This window comes from Solanum lycopersicum, chromosome 1 (genome assembly GCF_036512215.1).
Source record: "Solanum lycopersicum chromosome 1, SLM_r2.1".
NCBI classification, from domain to species: Eukaryota; Viridiplantae; Streptophyta; class Magnoliopsida; order Solanales; family Solanaceae; genus Solanum; species Solanum lycopersicum.
Window position 1 is genome coordinate 85547672 of NC_090800.1, and position 14852 is coordinate 85562523.

General features: G+C 34.4%; 2 protein-coding genes across 2 annotated transcripts; one reads left to right on the forward strand and one right to left on the reverse strand.

Moving 5' to 3' along the window:
* Positions 1–900: 900 nt before the first annotated feature.
* LOC101248426 (autophagy-related protein 18a) lies at positions 901–6638 on the forward strand. Its single transcript, XM_004230172.3, has 4 exons — positions 901–2013; positions 3900–4107; positions 6041–6167; positions 6273–6638. The coding sequence occupies exons 1-4, from the start codon at positions 916–918 to the stop codon at positions 6361–6363; spliced, it is 1524 nt and encodes a 507-aa protein (XP_004230220.1). The 5' UTR covers positions 901–915; the 3' UTR covers positions 6364–6638.
* Positions 6639–9865: 3227 nt separating this feature from the next.
* HTA6 (histone H2A.1-like) lies at positions 9866–10658 on the reverse strand. The gene is made up of 2 exons (NM_001309380.1): positions 10378–10658; positions 9866–10261 (listed from the first exon to the last, which is right to left on the reverse strand). The coding sequence occupies exons 1-2, from the start codon at positions 10579–10581 to the stop codon at positions 10025–10027; spliced, it is 441 nt and encodes a 146-aa protein (NP_001296309.1). The 5' UTR covers positions 10582–10658; the 3' UTR covers positions 9866–10024.
* Between the last annotated feature and the right edge of the window lie 4194 nt (positions 10659–14852).

Below are 14852 nucleotides of genomic sequence, written 5' to 3' on the forward strand. Positions count from 1 at the left end.
ACGTTGGTGGCGTATTTCTCTTTATGAAATTCCATGAATTTGTGAAGTATTTAAAATGCATATTTAAGAAAATAGGCATAAGATAGGGTCTAGAATTAGAGTAGTCTCCAAGAAATCAACTAGAATCGAATACTTCTTATAAAATCCCGACTAGAATTGAATACGTGCAGAATGAAATGGATACTTCTTAGGGCATGTTTGGTCATGCGATATGATATCATAATATGGAATCATGAGATGAAATTGAAGTTTTATTTGGATATGCGATATGAAATTTTGGTGTTGTATATTTTCTCATAAACATAAAAATCTTATAGGTTCTAAAACTATTAAATAGCTATGATTGTTTATTCAATCTCATCAAATAAACACAAAATAATAAAATTATATGATAAATTATTACAAAGCTATTTGTTCTCCACTTAAGTAATTGTTTCAATCTAACTTTCACTTCTCCTCGATATATTTGAGTAAAAATGGAACACCTTTCACGAGCTCTTCAAGATCTTATTACTCAACAATCGTGAAGTGTGAATTAAAGTGATTATATGTTAAGGTATCTTAAAGTTTAGGTTCAATATTTTTTATGTCTACCCACCATTTTAACATAATCGAATAATGTTAAATATTATGTGACATAATGGGATAATGTTAAATGTTAATGTGAATATGATTGATACATTTCAGCCAACTTGATAATCACTTTTTATGAGTAATTAAGCATTATTGTGATTTATAATTTCAATCATGCAAACAAGCATATCATATAAATTGACATTATTAAAAAGTAAATAAAAATATGAAATATCATTCAAATTAGAGAAAATCTTCTAAACTAACGAAAATATAGCAGAAGTGGGGCCCTTTAAAGTTTAATCTAGAACAAGTGAAAGAAAACAAAAAAGCAGCAGTAGAATGTCTACAAGTAAAGCTAAACGGAACCTTCTGCCTGTAAAATTTCTTCTACCTTACACTTGCACCCCCTATCTTTCTTCAATTATTTCATTCTCATCCTCTTCAATTCTCTTCTCTCATCGCCTCTCTTTCTCTCTCTACGCTGCTACACGCAATTCGTCCGCCATCTGCCGCCGTTCTCCGCCCTACCTCATGACCTCTACCATCTCTGCCTCCTCCCCTTGGCCCGAAGGCCCTTTCGTTTCCCCTCCTATGTCGGAAAATTCTCCTGATTCCGGTGATCGTTCCTCTCTCTCTGACCTCTCCGATATCTCAGCTGCCGTAACTGACGTCGTTGATGATGAACGCGGTTCTCAAACCTCGTTTACCTCTCCCATTAATGCACCCGCCACTAGCGTACAGAACGTGAACCCTAGCCCTAATTCTATTTCTCTTCCCGTTGATTCATCTACTCCCAATGTCCTTTACCTATCCTTCAACCAGGATTACGGATGCTTCGCGGCAGGCACCGATCGAGGGTTCCGGATCTACAACTGTGATCCGCTCCGTGAGATTTTCCGCCGCGATTTTACCGGCAATTCTAATGGTGGAGGTGGAATTGGCGTTGTTCAGATGCTTTTTCGGTGCAATATTTTGGCGTTGGTTGGTGGAGGTCCGGAGCCTCAATATCCCTTAAATAAGGTGATGATATGGGATGATCATCAATCTAGGTGCATCGGCGAGCTATCGTTTCGATCTGAGGTGAAATCTGTGAGGCTGAGAAGGGATAGAATTGTGGTTGTTTTGGCCCAGAAGATATTTGTTTACAACTTCTCGGATTTGAAACTGTTACATCAGATTGAGACAGTGGCGAACCCCAAGGGTTTGTGTGAGGTGTCACAGGTATCGGGATCAATGGTTCTGGTTTGTCCGGGTCTTCAGAAGGGTCAGGTGAGAGTGGAACATTATGCTTCTAAGAGGACCAAGTTTATAATGGCACATGACTCAAGGATTGTGTGCTTTGCGCTTACAAATGATGGGAGGTTGTTGGCTACTTCTAGCAGTAAAGGGACTCTTGTCAGAATATATAATACTTTAGATGGATCTTTGGTCCAAGAGGTATACACTTACTCTGAATTAATTGTCATACTCTTTTGAATTGTTTTTTTTACATGGTTAATATGGCCATTTTTTTTTATTTTAAATGGTTAATATGGTGGTGTCAATTTCCGATAGAGAAAGTAATCCAATGTGTGTTGGGAATAGAGAAGTGTTGTTCATGGAAAATGTGTTCTTTAGGAGATAGTTGTCCATGTTTGGTTGGGTAATAAAGTATGTGACAAATGATACTTGAACCAGTAAGAGCATGCGGTGTAAGGATAGTGTTTTGTTACTACTTTTAGATATTAAAGGTTGACAATAATGTCTTTAGTATTATTGAAGCAACTGATGTAAAGTAGGAACTATGATATTGCAAAAAGAAAAAAGAATGAAGTCCACTTGTGCCTTCTTTTGGTGGGTAATGTTTTCCACAATGGGAGGAATACAGGGCAACCATTTTCTACATTTTAAGTAACCAAGGTAGCCAAACATTTGAAATATTTTCCAGAAAAGCATTTTCTGTCACTCCACACACACCATAAGTTTGATGGTGCTTTCTTCCAAATGAGCTGCTGCATCTGCAATATCTTACACGGGGATCTTGAGTATATTTGTTGTAGCCCTTGGACTTCTCATGGTATTTTTAGTGAACTTAACCTTCGGCAAAATTTTTGAAAACCATGATATGAAGCTAGGGTGGTTTTTCTGGCAAATAAGCTCAACATGTGTGGGGGGTTCTTCCAAAATGGAACTTGGGTGGTTTTCCAATAGCTGTCTTACGGGTGCAATATCAGCAAAGATCATTGAAATGAAACTAGATTGCACTCATAACTAGATTTTGATTGCCTTAACTTATATGGGTCTCTGAAATCTAGATGTTTTGTTATTTTGTTAAATGGTACTATAGCTTCCCTTAAATGATAAGGACAGGTTCTTGGACTTTGTTAGCTCCCTGATTTTAGTTTAGACTTTACTGTAATGGGGCTAACCATCTTCTGTATCCTTTTACCCACATTACATTTTTCCGATCCCTTTCAATGATTACTATGTACTTCATTTTTTTTTAAAAAACAATGACATGGTATGGTTTTACTGTCAATACTTTCCCCTTTTCCCTCACTTCTGCAGACTGTTAAGTTACAGTTGTTCTAGGTACTGGTTCTGTTATAGCCTCAGCATGCACCTTGATTCTATCCCTTCGTTTCTCAACTATCAGACCTATCAACTGGCAACTAATGTGGGTAGATGAAGTGGATTTAAGTTGGCATTATCTCAATAAGTCATTTTTCAGTCTCATGGTGGTTTTATTTTAATGCATTGATATCTTCTAGTTTCTAGATAATCAATTTGTCTTGGTATTTGCTTGTATTTGGCAAAACCAAGTAATTTGCTCATTGTAAGATTTTCCTGAGATTTGATGTTTTCCATCTTCATATATATTTTTGATGAAGTTGGCCTATCAAAAAGGACAAGGAAAGTGGCCTCCATATACTTGAGAAAAATTTGGGCAACTTAAACAACCAATCTACCTAAAAGTATTGAAAAAAATGAAAAGTAGGTTGATGTCCTACTCAATGCTAGTTACGGTATTCATTCATGAAACCCGACCAAAATATTAGTATGTCCTTCCAGTGCTTACTGCTCTTCCTCTTTTGAAGGACTAGCAAGTAGCAACTATGACAAATAATTTGGACGGAGACTCTGCATCAGGCATAAATAATCTTTTACGTGCATTGCAAATGCCTTCTATTGATACCATTTCACTGAAAATTTTGAATACCATTTGATTTTCAATGAACATTCTGGTGTGTTATTGGCTTATTGCTAACAACTGTCACTTGAGAAATGGAATGTGCTCTTGGTCTTTAGTTTTTCATCCTAAGCATGTTTTTCGCTTAATACAGGTCAGAAGAGGCGCAGATAGAGCAGAAATCTATAGCCTTGCTTTTTCTCCAACTGCACAATGGCTAGCTGTTTCCAGTGATAAAGGAACTGTCCATGTGTTCAATCTAAAGGTTGATTCAGCAGCTTTAGGAGTTGATAGACCAAGAGGGGCATCTGAGTCAAATGCTACATCTCCATCAGCTGTGTCTCATCTCTCCTTCATAAGAGGTAACGGGCCTGTTATATTCTCGTCTTTAGTTACTAGACTCTAAATGCCAATCTTCCTATAAGTGTATGATATTTATAATGTTAAAGGTAGTTTTGTTTATTCAGAGAACTCCATGAAGTGCAAGCATCTCTTTGTTATAATCGCTTACATTAAGTTAAGTTCTTTCACCAACAAGAATCAAAGTTTCTATAGAAACCTTCTGATGCTTCAACTTGCGTGTGTAGCTCTGCTTTGACCTTATTAACATTTTCTAAATGTTTGACACAGAAAGAAAGGTCAACTTTGCTCCTTAGATAAAGGATTGCCCCCAGTGCCCAGTGATATCAGTTGAACATTTTAATCATGAATGAAGAGATATTGTTTTTGGCCTACAAAAGGAATTGTAGTGTCTCCTTTTATAACATTTTAAGCCTTTACATGATGTGGTTCAACGCAATTCAATATCGTATTAGAGTAAGTCGAAATTTTGGGTTTGGGTCGTACTGCCACTCACTTAACAAGATTATATCCACTATCATTGCCACAGAAGAAGGAATCAGATTGCAAGTGTGTGTGTGTGTTTTGGGGGGGGGGGGCATATTTTAGACCTATATATTAAGGGAAGGGAATCTCAAAAAGTTTTCAAGTTGATTGTTTACATAAGTTAGCAGTATGGAAAGTATAAAATGAGCAATTTGTATGTGTTACAATTCATCATGGGATCTTTTCTGGGAAACAATTGTGGAATCACTCATCTAGCTCTGTTTACTGATTATCTTACTGTTTAGCTTCTCATGGCATATGCTCCTATTAAATTGGATGGAGGAATAGGTGGTTTCAGAATGTAGTTAAAGCTGAATAAAAGAAATATGGATGGGAACTTTTTCCAAGTTTTGGCGTAAAGTTCCCCTTTGGCAACAAAAGCTTGTGTATCTTTGGAATGTGTCCTAAAATCTCTTTAGTGATCAGCCAGCTACTTGCCCGCTAGAGACTAGGAAATGAAGTTCCTCCTTTGGTGTGTGTATGGTATGGAGGAAATTTTATCATTTTCCATGTTTGGTTGGACACATTTTGGAGAAGATTTTCTCTAGGAAAACAAGTTCCTTACAAAATGAGGAAAATGACTTCCTTAATGGAAGTAGGGAAAACAAGTTCTATAAGTGACTTATGTTTATTGTATCTTCTACACCCAACGCCCTCAACCACTGGATGTGACATTCCTTCGTGTCACATGGAACTGTTCTCTTATGTATAGTGCCCTGCATTTACTTTAGTACGTTGTTCAATTATTTCTTCTCTGCTATAAGCCTATAACTGTGATGTCGCAACACAACGGATTTTGAAAACAATTTTTTGGTGTTGGTGAAAGAGCTGTCATAAGAACTGGACAGAAGACATTGAACTAGTAATCTGGTTGAACTATACCTGTTTGGGTCTAAAATTTGCTTGAACTAGCAATCTGGAAGAGGTATTTGGCCTCAACAATTGAGTTGTGTTGTCTACTAGAAAATGTAGGAATTTGTTATTCCAAGTATGAACCTCCGGAAGAAGGCAAGTAATCTGAAAGATGAATAACGCTTAAGAAAAACATGCATTACATTAATTTCAGCATATATGCACCCCTAAAATACCCGTCTTCTTAATGCTAAGGACTTTCAAAACCTAGAGGTGAAGTGTGTGCAGTTAATTCTGACACATAATTTACTATCATCATATGGTTTAGATTTTAGGAAGAGGTTCTTGCAATTTCAATCTCTACTTGGTTTATTTTTGAGATGATACTGACTGTTGGTTTCTAACAGTCGGAACAGGTTCTTCGATTTTGTAATTTTGTCGCCAATATAATCGGGACAGAATATTTTGGAGGCATTGCTAAAGAATTAGTTGGAGTGTTTTGTCAATAACTCAATATTTTAAGCCTATGACAGACCTTTGTGGTGTTCCTCCATGCAGGTGTGCTACCAAAGTATTTCAGCTCTGAGTGGTCTGTGGCGCAGTTCCGCTTGCAAGAAGGTCTGCAGCACATTGTGGCCTTCGGTCACCAAAAGAATACGGTTGTGATTCTTGGCATGGATGGAAGGTAAGGGTGTCCTCGTATCATTTTTTAACGTTGTCCAACTTTTGTGACAAGTGAATCACATCTTTGGAAGTTCATCTATTAATGCTTTGATGAATTGGAATGCAGTTTCTACCGATGCCAGTATGATGCAGCAACTGGTGGGGAGATGACCCTGTTGGAACATCATAGTTTCTTGAAGTCTGAGGAGAACTTCTAACTTGGGAAGCTCGCTGGATGCATGCTACCCTTCTTGTGTGGCTTTTGTTTTTACTGTATCTATTTATAATTTCGCAGGTGGACATGGTAGTGACTGTATATAAACATAATCCAAAAAAGATGTACATATATATAAAAGATGAGAACTGGCGGCTTTTGTTACAACCTTCTGGCTGTATTTAGGTTACTACTGTGTCGTCGTAGTACACTGAAGTATTGTTATGGACATGCTTGTCACGTAGTGCTGAAGTATCTATCTAGTTATTTGTCTGGCTCCTTCTGTTTCTCTATAAAAGCTATGGCCAGTACATGAGGCTGCGCGTATATTATTAGTGGTTTCTGCTGAAATTATCGTCTACACTTGCACTTCCTAAAAGCTAAATACAGACATGGCGACTATAAAGTTCCAGCAACACAGAAAGCAAACATCAGGGAATGGTTGTTTAATACCGTCAATTTATAGTGAATGTAACGAGTTTTCGTTTTTATATATATCAACTCTTTCAATTTTTTAGTCCACAGTCTAGGACAAAACACGCAGACTGTCTTCACATTTTAGCCGTAAATAAAGGTAGAGACGTCTATAATCCAAATTTACTTAATAAACAGTCCTAACTTGGAGAGCTTAAGTATAGGAAGGTGATGACTGGAATAGCAGTCATGATTATCCTAGCAAAAAAAGTGGCTCATGTGCTTGGAGGAGCCAACTTTTAACAAAACAATAAAGTCCATCTCTGCCATACAAATGGCACTCTAGCAAAAATACTTCTAGGCAGGTATTCTTTGGAACATGATGTTCATGAACTCCGCTTGTGACAAATTACTGAATGGTGTAATCTCTCCACTTTTTCTCCTTTTAGAATGTACATGTACACAATAACTTATGGTCCTGCAAGGTGCTTTGTACCTCCTTTTACCTTTATACCACAAACAGGCATCCCATAAAAGAGAATTGATGGACTTGCAAAAGATGGCTCTAGTGGCAGCCTTCTTTCTGTTTTGACAATTCCACCTCTTGTTTCGCCCATCTTGGCTGCTGACCAACACGAAGAAGAAAACAAAGATACATATCAGCTGCATGCACAGTTTCTACTAGCACAGGCTCTTAGTAATACGCCTTTGGCGCTACTCCAAGTGCTAATTTTTTGTGTAACAATGGTCCATTGGGTCTAAACAGGCAACAAGAGCCCCAGAGTAACCTGACAATAATCCATAGTCTGATTTTCAGGATCAAATTAATGGTCCAAGAGGTGCCAGACAAAGGATCTGCACCTACAGACAAACAAATTGAAGGAGCCTAGGGGACAGCATGTGTAGCTTATTTATTTCATTAATCTGTACTCTAAATAGCACATATATAGCAAAATATAGATATGGTTGGCACTTAGTGATGAGACATATCTGTACTGCATATTATAAGATTGACTCGGAAGCAAAAGAAATGTTTCCACTGTTACATTGGATGCAAAATATTCTCCAGAGGGCGGAAAAATGAAACTTGTACCCTAGCCATACTGCAGTGATAAACCAAGAGAAAGTGTTCACTTCTTTCTCCCAAGTGCAATGGTGGTATCATGTTAAGAAACGAAGGATCCTATCCTATAAGGTGTCTCAGTAACTCTACTGTAGTTGCATCAAATGAGAAGTTCTTTCAGTCATCTCCTATAAGAAAGCCTTTGTTTCACTAAATTTCTTACCTCAGAGAAATCCACGCACAATTTTCTTCACAAAATCCTTGATCATTATATTACTACTATATGTTATCACATTTGATGCAAACCTATAAAATATCTTTGTTGTAATCCCCTACCCCCAATTAAAAATAAAAATAAAAAGAGAGAGGGAGACAATCGGAAAACAACAAAGGAACAGTAGCACTCACTTGACACTTCCTGCTGGAACATGCATTTATCCAGTTGAATATCCCGACAAGAAGTTGCTCTTTACAACGAAAAATATCTTCCCCAAACGAGGGATTAAATTAACATCAGAGCGCTTTAAGATTCTACAGGGGATAGGTGAAAACAAGGTGGTGGTTAGGTAGAGCTATATCATCTGTTATGGAAGTTTGATCATCAAAACTTGCTTCTTTTGAGGAGGTACCCCACCTGGAATCAGACTTTCCTACTGATAGAGGACTACAGAGACGATGATGCAAACAAATTATTCGGAGGTTGCTAGTTTTGATGAAATGACCTAGGCACAACTTTGTAACAAGCATTCCTGCAATGGAAGGGAAGGAAGAAATATGAAGGAGTGGAGATATCACCCTACTCATGTTTATTGTCAATGTATTATGGTTTCATGAGTAACTGATGTAATGGGACTAAATGAAAAATTAGCTCTCTACTCTTTTGACATTTTACTCAGTCTAAACTTCCATCCATCTAGTGGTAGCTTGAGTAGTAAAGACTTGAAAGAAACTGATGTACCTTGTTCTATCCATGGAATAGCAGACGTAAAACTTGCCACAAATTTCAGTAACCACAAAAAAGAACACTAGCAAAAAGGAAAACAGATGCCAGATATCCCTGAAGAGAAAAATAAGCTACAAACCAATGTACTTTACAGTACTAAAAGTGAAATCAATCATTAATCAAAGTCCAAGATCACTATGTTCAACAAAATTGCAAGGAACAAGGAAGAACACAACAGTTAAAAAGGTCGCAGAAATTTTTCCTTTCTCAACAATAATCCAAGTTTCCCCAGTACACTTTATTAGGCAAGGTCATCCACATTTGATCGGTGGCACATAATTTATACAGAGAATTATGAGCAGCTACATGCTCTGCTCATATACTTCAAAACAATATAATGACTAAGCCGAACCCAGGATGAACCTTGTTTGAAGTGCCTTGTTTTGCAATCTTTCAAAACAATATAATGACTAAGCCGAACCCAGGATGAACTCAGAATATAAATCAGTACAGACGACGGTCCCTGCAAACATCAAGTACTACTAATTGCTACAAAAACAATAAGCTTACAAACAATCCAATGCCCTCCCTTCTGCCCTTCACATCTATGCTTACTTCTTCAAAACTGGAAGAGAAAGCAGCCAATGGGATGGCAAAATCCAATGCTAGAAACAACATTGTACACACTATTCCGGGACGACTGACCCTCGGATTACAAGAACTCTTCAAATGAAATACTGAACGAAAAAGTAAACCACAATATTTCAAAGAAAATATAAATGGGACGTATGAAAAGTTTTCTGAACTAAACTAGAAATTTAATCACAAGTAACAGATATGTTATTTATTATACAAACAAATGAGTATACAATGTTACACCACAAAAAAAACAGCTATAGATAAATGAATTGTTTTGACCAGACTTTGAGTTATAACGCAAGGACAAAAAACCTCAATATAGAATCCATGGATTTTAGTCATTCATTCTATCGTTCTACATTTTCAAATTGACAAGGGAAGCTATACTAAATTTCAGCTTATAATCAAACCAGACAGTGAACACAAAAGAGCTGACAGGAGATGATATGGTAGAAAATGAGATAATTTCTATTATATTTCCAAGCACATTACACCAAGGTTATAAAAACCATAACAGAAATCTACGTCCTACTGCTAGAAGTACCCATAAACTAGACAAAAGATTTGACGCATATTTAACCCGACAATGAAACTTCTAAATGAGACTTATGCCTTCTTCGGTGACTTTCCTGCCTTAGCTTTAGGTGACTTCTCCTCGGCAACTGCCGATTTCTTAGGCAACAGAACTGGGTTAATGTTAGGAAGAACACCTCCACTTGCAATTGTAACACCAGCCAACAATTTTCCCAACTCCTCATCATTCCTCACTGCCAAAAGCACATGCCTAGGAATGATTCTGCTCTTCTTGTTGTCTCTTGCCGCATTTCCAGCCAACTCCAACACCTGTACAACAGAAAACACCGCAAATCAATACAAAATCACAATCTGCATAGTCAACAGAAAATTACGGATCTGAGCATAAAAATCAAATGGGTTTGTTGATTTATGTGTTTTCGTACCTCAGCAGCAAGGTATTCCAGAACAGCAGCGAGATAAATAGGAGCACCAGATCCTACACGCTGAGCATATCTACCCTTCTTCAAGTATCGACCAATACGACCGACTGGAAACTGAAGGCCAGCTTTGATTGACTTGGTGACGGACTTCTTCCTTGGGCCACCCTTTCTCCCTCCGGCACCTTTGGTTGTCTTAGTAGCATCCATTGTTGTGTGAAGTTAAGCTTAAAGAGAGTATTACAGAAGAATGCTTTGAATACTTAGATTGAGATTTGAAAGCTGATGAGAAAATCAAAAAGAAGAGTTTATTATTTATAAGGTTGAGATGAGATTGCCACGCTGGCGATCCGCGTGAGGAGCATCTAATTTTAACGATGCGGATTCGTTTTCTTTCAATCCAATCTAACGGTTATAAAAAGATGAAAGGATAGCGATCCTTGGCTAACGCGAATAGCCAATTATTTAGTGACACGTGTTTCTGCTTAAGTGAATTGGTGGAGTAAGAGGTAAAACCGCGCGCGGGGATTTTGAATTTTCGTAAATTTTATTTGCAATTATATGATTTCTAATAAATCCCAACTCCTATTTTATCTTGTAACACCTTCGAATTAAAATTAAGGAAATCCTAATTTATGGTTATATGATTCATATATCATTAAAAAAAAAATTAATGATGGATTTAGAGTCGGTATAAATCAATTAATTTTAAGTGTTCTTAAACTAAAATTAATTTTCAAAAATTTTATATGTCTGGTAAAAATAAAAAAGTGTAGCAAAAACAAATTTCATAAATCAAAATACATAAATTATAAAATTTAAACACTCACTTTATTATTTTTAGCTTATAAGTTTTCTTAGACAGACTTATAATGCATTACGTATCGTATCTGAGTTAATTTTGTATATTGCTTTTGTTTTATTTATTTGGTTGGATTGTTATTTTTATTTAATAAATATATAATGAATTAAACAACTTATTGAGCAATTTAACCATATCTTCAAATAATGGTCGGGAAGAACTTATTATTTTATACTGTATAATTTAATTTACTGGAAAATCAATTCAGCTCATATCTTCAAGTAGTGGTTGAGAAGAACTTATTTTTTTATTCTATATAATTTAATTTACTGGAAGATCATAGTGTATCAATTTGGTTCAAGTTGTTCAATCAATATTGGCAAGTGATATACTACGTATGTTTGACTTAACACCCATAGACATATTGCATAATTGAAATATATACCTCTCATAATCTGTAAAAATATACATTAACAATATGCATATTTAAACTTAATGTATTAGACATGTTTATACAATTTGTTGATGATTAAAAAGAAAAATTCTATATTGTCTCAGCAATAGAATTTGGATAATTCAAAAATATTATCAATCTTTGGAGGGTGGACATAGAATTGTATGATATTTAGGTGGTTGATGTTGTAGAATTGATGGGATAAGGATCACTAAATCGATATCCATGCTGCGACTATTTGCACTGGAAAAGAGTAAACATTTGTGATAGATTGGCCAGTGGGGAATGAACATAGATTTGCAATGTGAATTTTGCAACACATTGCTCAGGAGTTATACTTCAGGGCCAGCCTGAAAACTCAAAATAGGCTATATATGTTTGGATTTTAAAAAGGTATGAATGGAAAATGAAGAGTTGCGACTTTTATGAAGAGTTGTGACTTTTATGAAATGTTGCGACTTTGATGAAAAGTTGTGACTTTAATAAAAGGTGACGACCTTTCTGAAAGATTGTGACTTTTTCAAAGATTTGTGACCTTTCCGGTAAGGCACAATAAGAACATTTTCGCACTATCCTTTGTTTTCTATAAATTGAGGGATTTCCTCTCATTTTGATATAGAATTTATGGACTTCTTCTTCAACTACTAAATCTAGTATTCTAAGTGTACTTTACTGCCGTTGAGTGGTTCGCTGACACCGGAGTTTTTGGTATCTATACTCTGGTGATTGAGATTATTTTACCCTGGGAAGTCATATTCCAAATCAAACCTGGGATACTAAAGGGGAATAATTTCCTTAAGGGGACACTGTGAATTCAGTGGACTTGATATTTTTCCTATTAAATTTTTTTCAGATTCTGGTACATGTTTTACAAACTTTAGATTTGTAAATTAATTTCATTTCTTCTATTCTTTTGTTCTTCACTGGTTCATTAAACTTGATAACTTCGTGTTTCTGCATAGTTTGTTGGAATCAGTAAGATTCTTTAAACACATATTTACAACAAATCTTCTTAAGAAAAGTATTTCGTATATTATTTTTTAAAATCTGTTTCTGATTCTAGTTTCGCTACTAGTTTTAATTTTCTAGTTGTGAAAATATTCTTAAACTTTATTTTCTTACAAAGATATTCAAAATTTTGTTCGAATATCCAAAGGTTTAGATGTTATTAATAGCCTAGTTGAAAGAGGAGATAGATGCTAAGATAGTCATGAGTTAGGCATGTCCAGACATTTATGTCTTTTTTAAACTTGAGTTGTAATTATCACTTGGTAATAAAAATACTTTATTTACCAAAAAAAAAACAAAAATCAATAACAATCTTTTTTATAGTGGTGACTTGGCTCGAGACATCTAAAAGTTTACTTGTAGTTTTAATTGTGTCAACTATAAATACATTTTTATATATTATTTTCTATTTATTAAAAGTTGAGTCCAAAAATTTATTTACAACTATAAGAGTAAATATATATATCTTTATTGTATCATTGACTAATGAGTAATTTTCATCAAATTTTTTGACGATACCAATATATATACACACATACATTTAGTATCAGTTAAGCAAAATTATCAACCTTAATTATATCAATACGATATATGATACTTCTTTGGTAATAGTTAAGCGAAATTAGTAGGGGATATATAATGTAATTATTTAGTGGGGCATGAATGTAAGAGAGTTTATATTTGTAATATTTTACTTTTATAAGATAGTTGATTGATTTCCTCTAAAATTAAATAAGTTGAATTCTTAGAAGTCCAACCGAACGTATTTTTATTTGTTACTTAATGTTTTGTATTTTAAAATAATAGGATTAAAATTTTGGTGGTGAAAATTATTTTATGAGCGTTATAAAATAAAGCATGTGTAGTTTTATGAAATGACAAAAAGAAAATGAGAAACATAAATACACAAATGAGTAGTAGTAACTTTTATTTATTGTTGAACGTTTTTTCTTTTCAATTATGATTGTCTATGTGTTGTCTTAAGAGAAGAATGTTATGGATATGCATGTACAAATTTGGACACCAAGTATACTACATGGATAAATGTTTCTTTTTATTTGGTTTCAAATTATATTTATATTCTTCAATTATAAATGTGCAAAACTATACACTTAAACTTGTATAAAGTTGAACAAATTGATATACATGTCTTGCATGTCATTTTTTAACATACGTGGTGTCCCACGTGTATTGTGTCATGTAGGACTCATGTGTTTATTTATTTAAAAATTGAATAGTTAAAATGCTTATTTGTGCATTATGAAAGTTGAATGTTAAAGTTAAAATTTGAAGTTTAGAGTTCAATATATGTATTATATCATCTATTTACTATGTAATTATTGTATGAGGTATATTCATCTTACACATAATGAATATTGTGTATACATATATATGTTGCAACAAAATATATTTATGTGAACGTTTATGTTACCAACACAAAATATGCTTATGTGGATATTCATTTTACAATAATGAGTATTTAATGTGACAATTTAAAAAAAAAAAAAAAGAAAAAAAAAAAGAAAAAAAAAAATAGTATGTTATTTGAAAGTTACAATGTCGTTATTTTAGTATTCGATTTTGAAAACATAATACCATTATCATATTATACAGTATGATAATTGGTAATCATAGTTTGTTTAACTTCGATTAATATATATATTTGTAAATTAAAGTGTTATGAATTTAATAATATTTTACTGACACAATACACATGTTAAAATACATATTCAAAAGGCATAATATATAAACATGACCCTTAACTTAGTGTCAATTGACAACTATGACCTTTAACTTTGGGCTTGTATAAAATTGAACAAATAAACATATTCGTCCTACATGACAATTTTGTATCCTACATGACATCATACGTCTATTATGTCATGTAGTACACTTGTGTCTACTTGTTCAATTTTATAATAGTTTAAATGTCTACTTGTGCAAATTCAAAGTTGAAGGACATAGTTGTTCGTTGGCGCCAAGTTAAGGGTCATGTTTATGTATTATGCTTATTCAAAATAAAGTACGAACAACTCACTTTGTTAATCAATTACATTTAATGTTTCAACTTCTAAACATTTATATTTTATGCCAATACTTACGTTAAATATTTGTTAGTATTTTAATAATATATATGTTAGTTATGCAACTATATACTTTGATGCGATATTCAATTTTCGACGTGTTATTTTTAAATAACAAATACCAACGATAATA

Coding starts and splice junctions, on each gene's coding strand:
- LOC101248426 (XM_004230172.3), top strand. CDS start 916: ATGTCTACAAGTAAAGCTAAACGGAACCTTCTGCCTGTAAAATTTCTT. Junction 2,014..3,899: donor ATGGATCTTTGGTCCAAGAG/GTATACACTTAC, acceptor CGCTTAATACAG/GTCAGAAGAGGCGCAGATAG. Junction 6,168..6,272: donor ATTCTTGGCATGGATGGAAG/GTAAGGGTGTCC, acceptor ATTGGAATGCAG/TTTCTACCGATGCCAGTATG.
- HTA6 (NM_001309380.1), bottom strand. CDS start 10,581: ATGGATGCTACTAAGACAACCAAAGGTGCCGGAGGGAGAAAGGGTGGC. Junction 10,262..10,377: donor TGGAATACCTTGCTGCTGAG/GTACGAAAACAC, acceptor TCTGTTGTACAG/GTGTTGGAGTTGGCTGGAAA.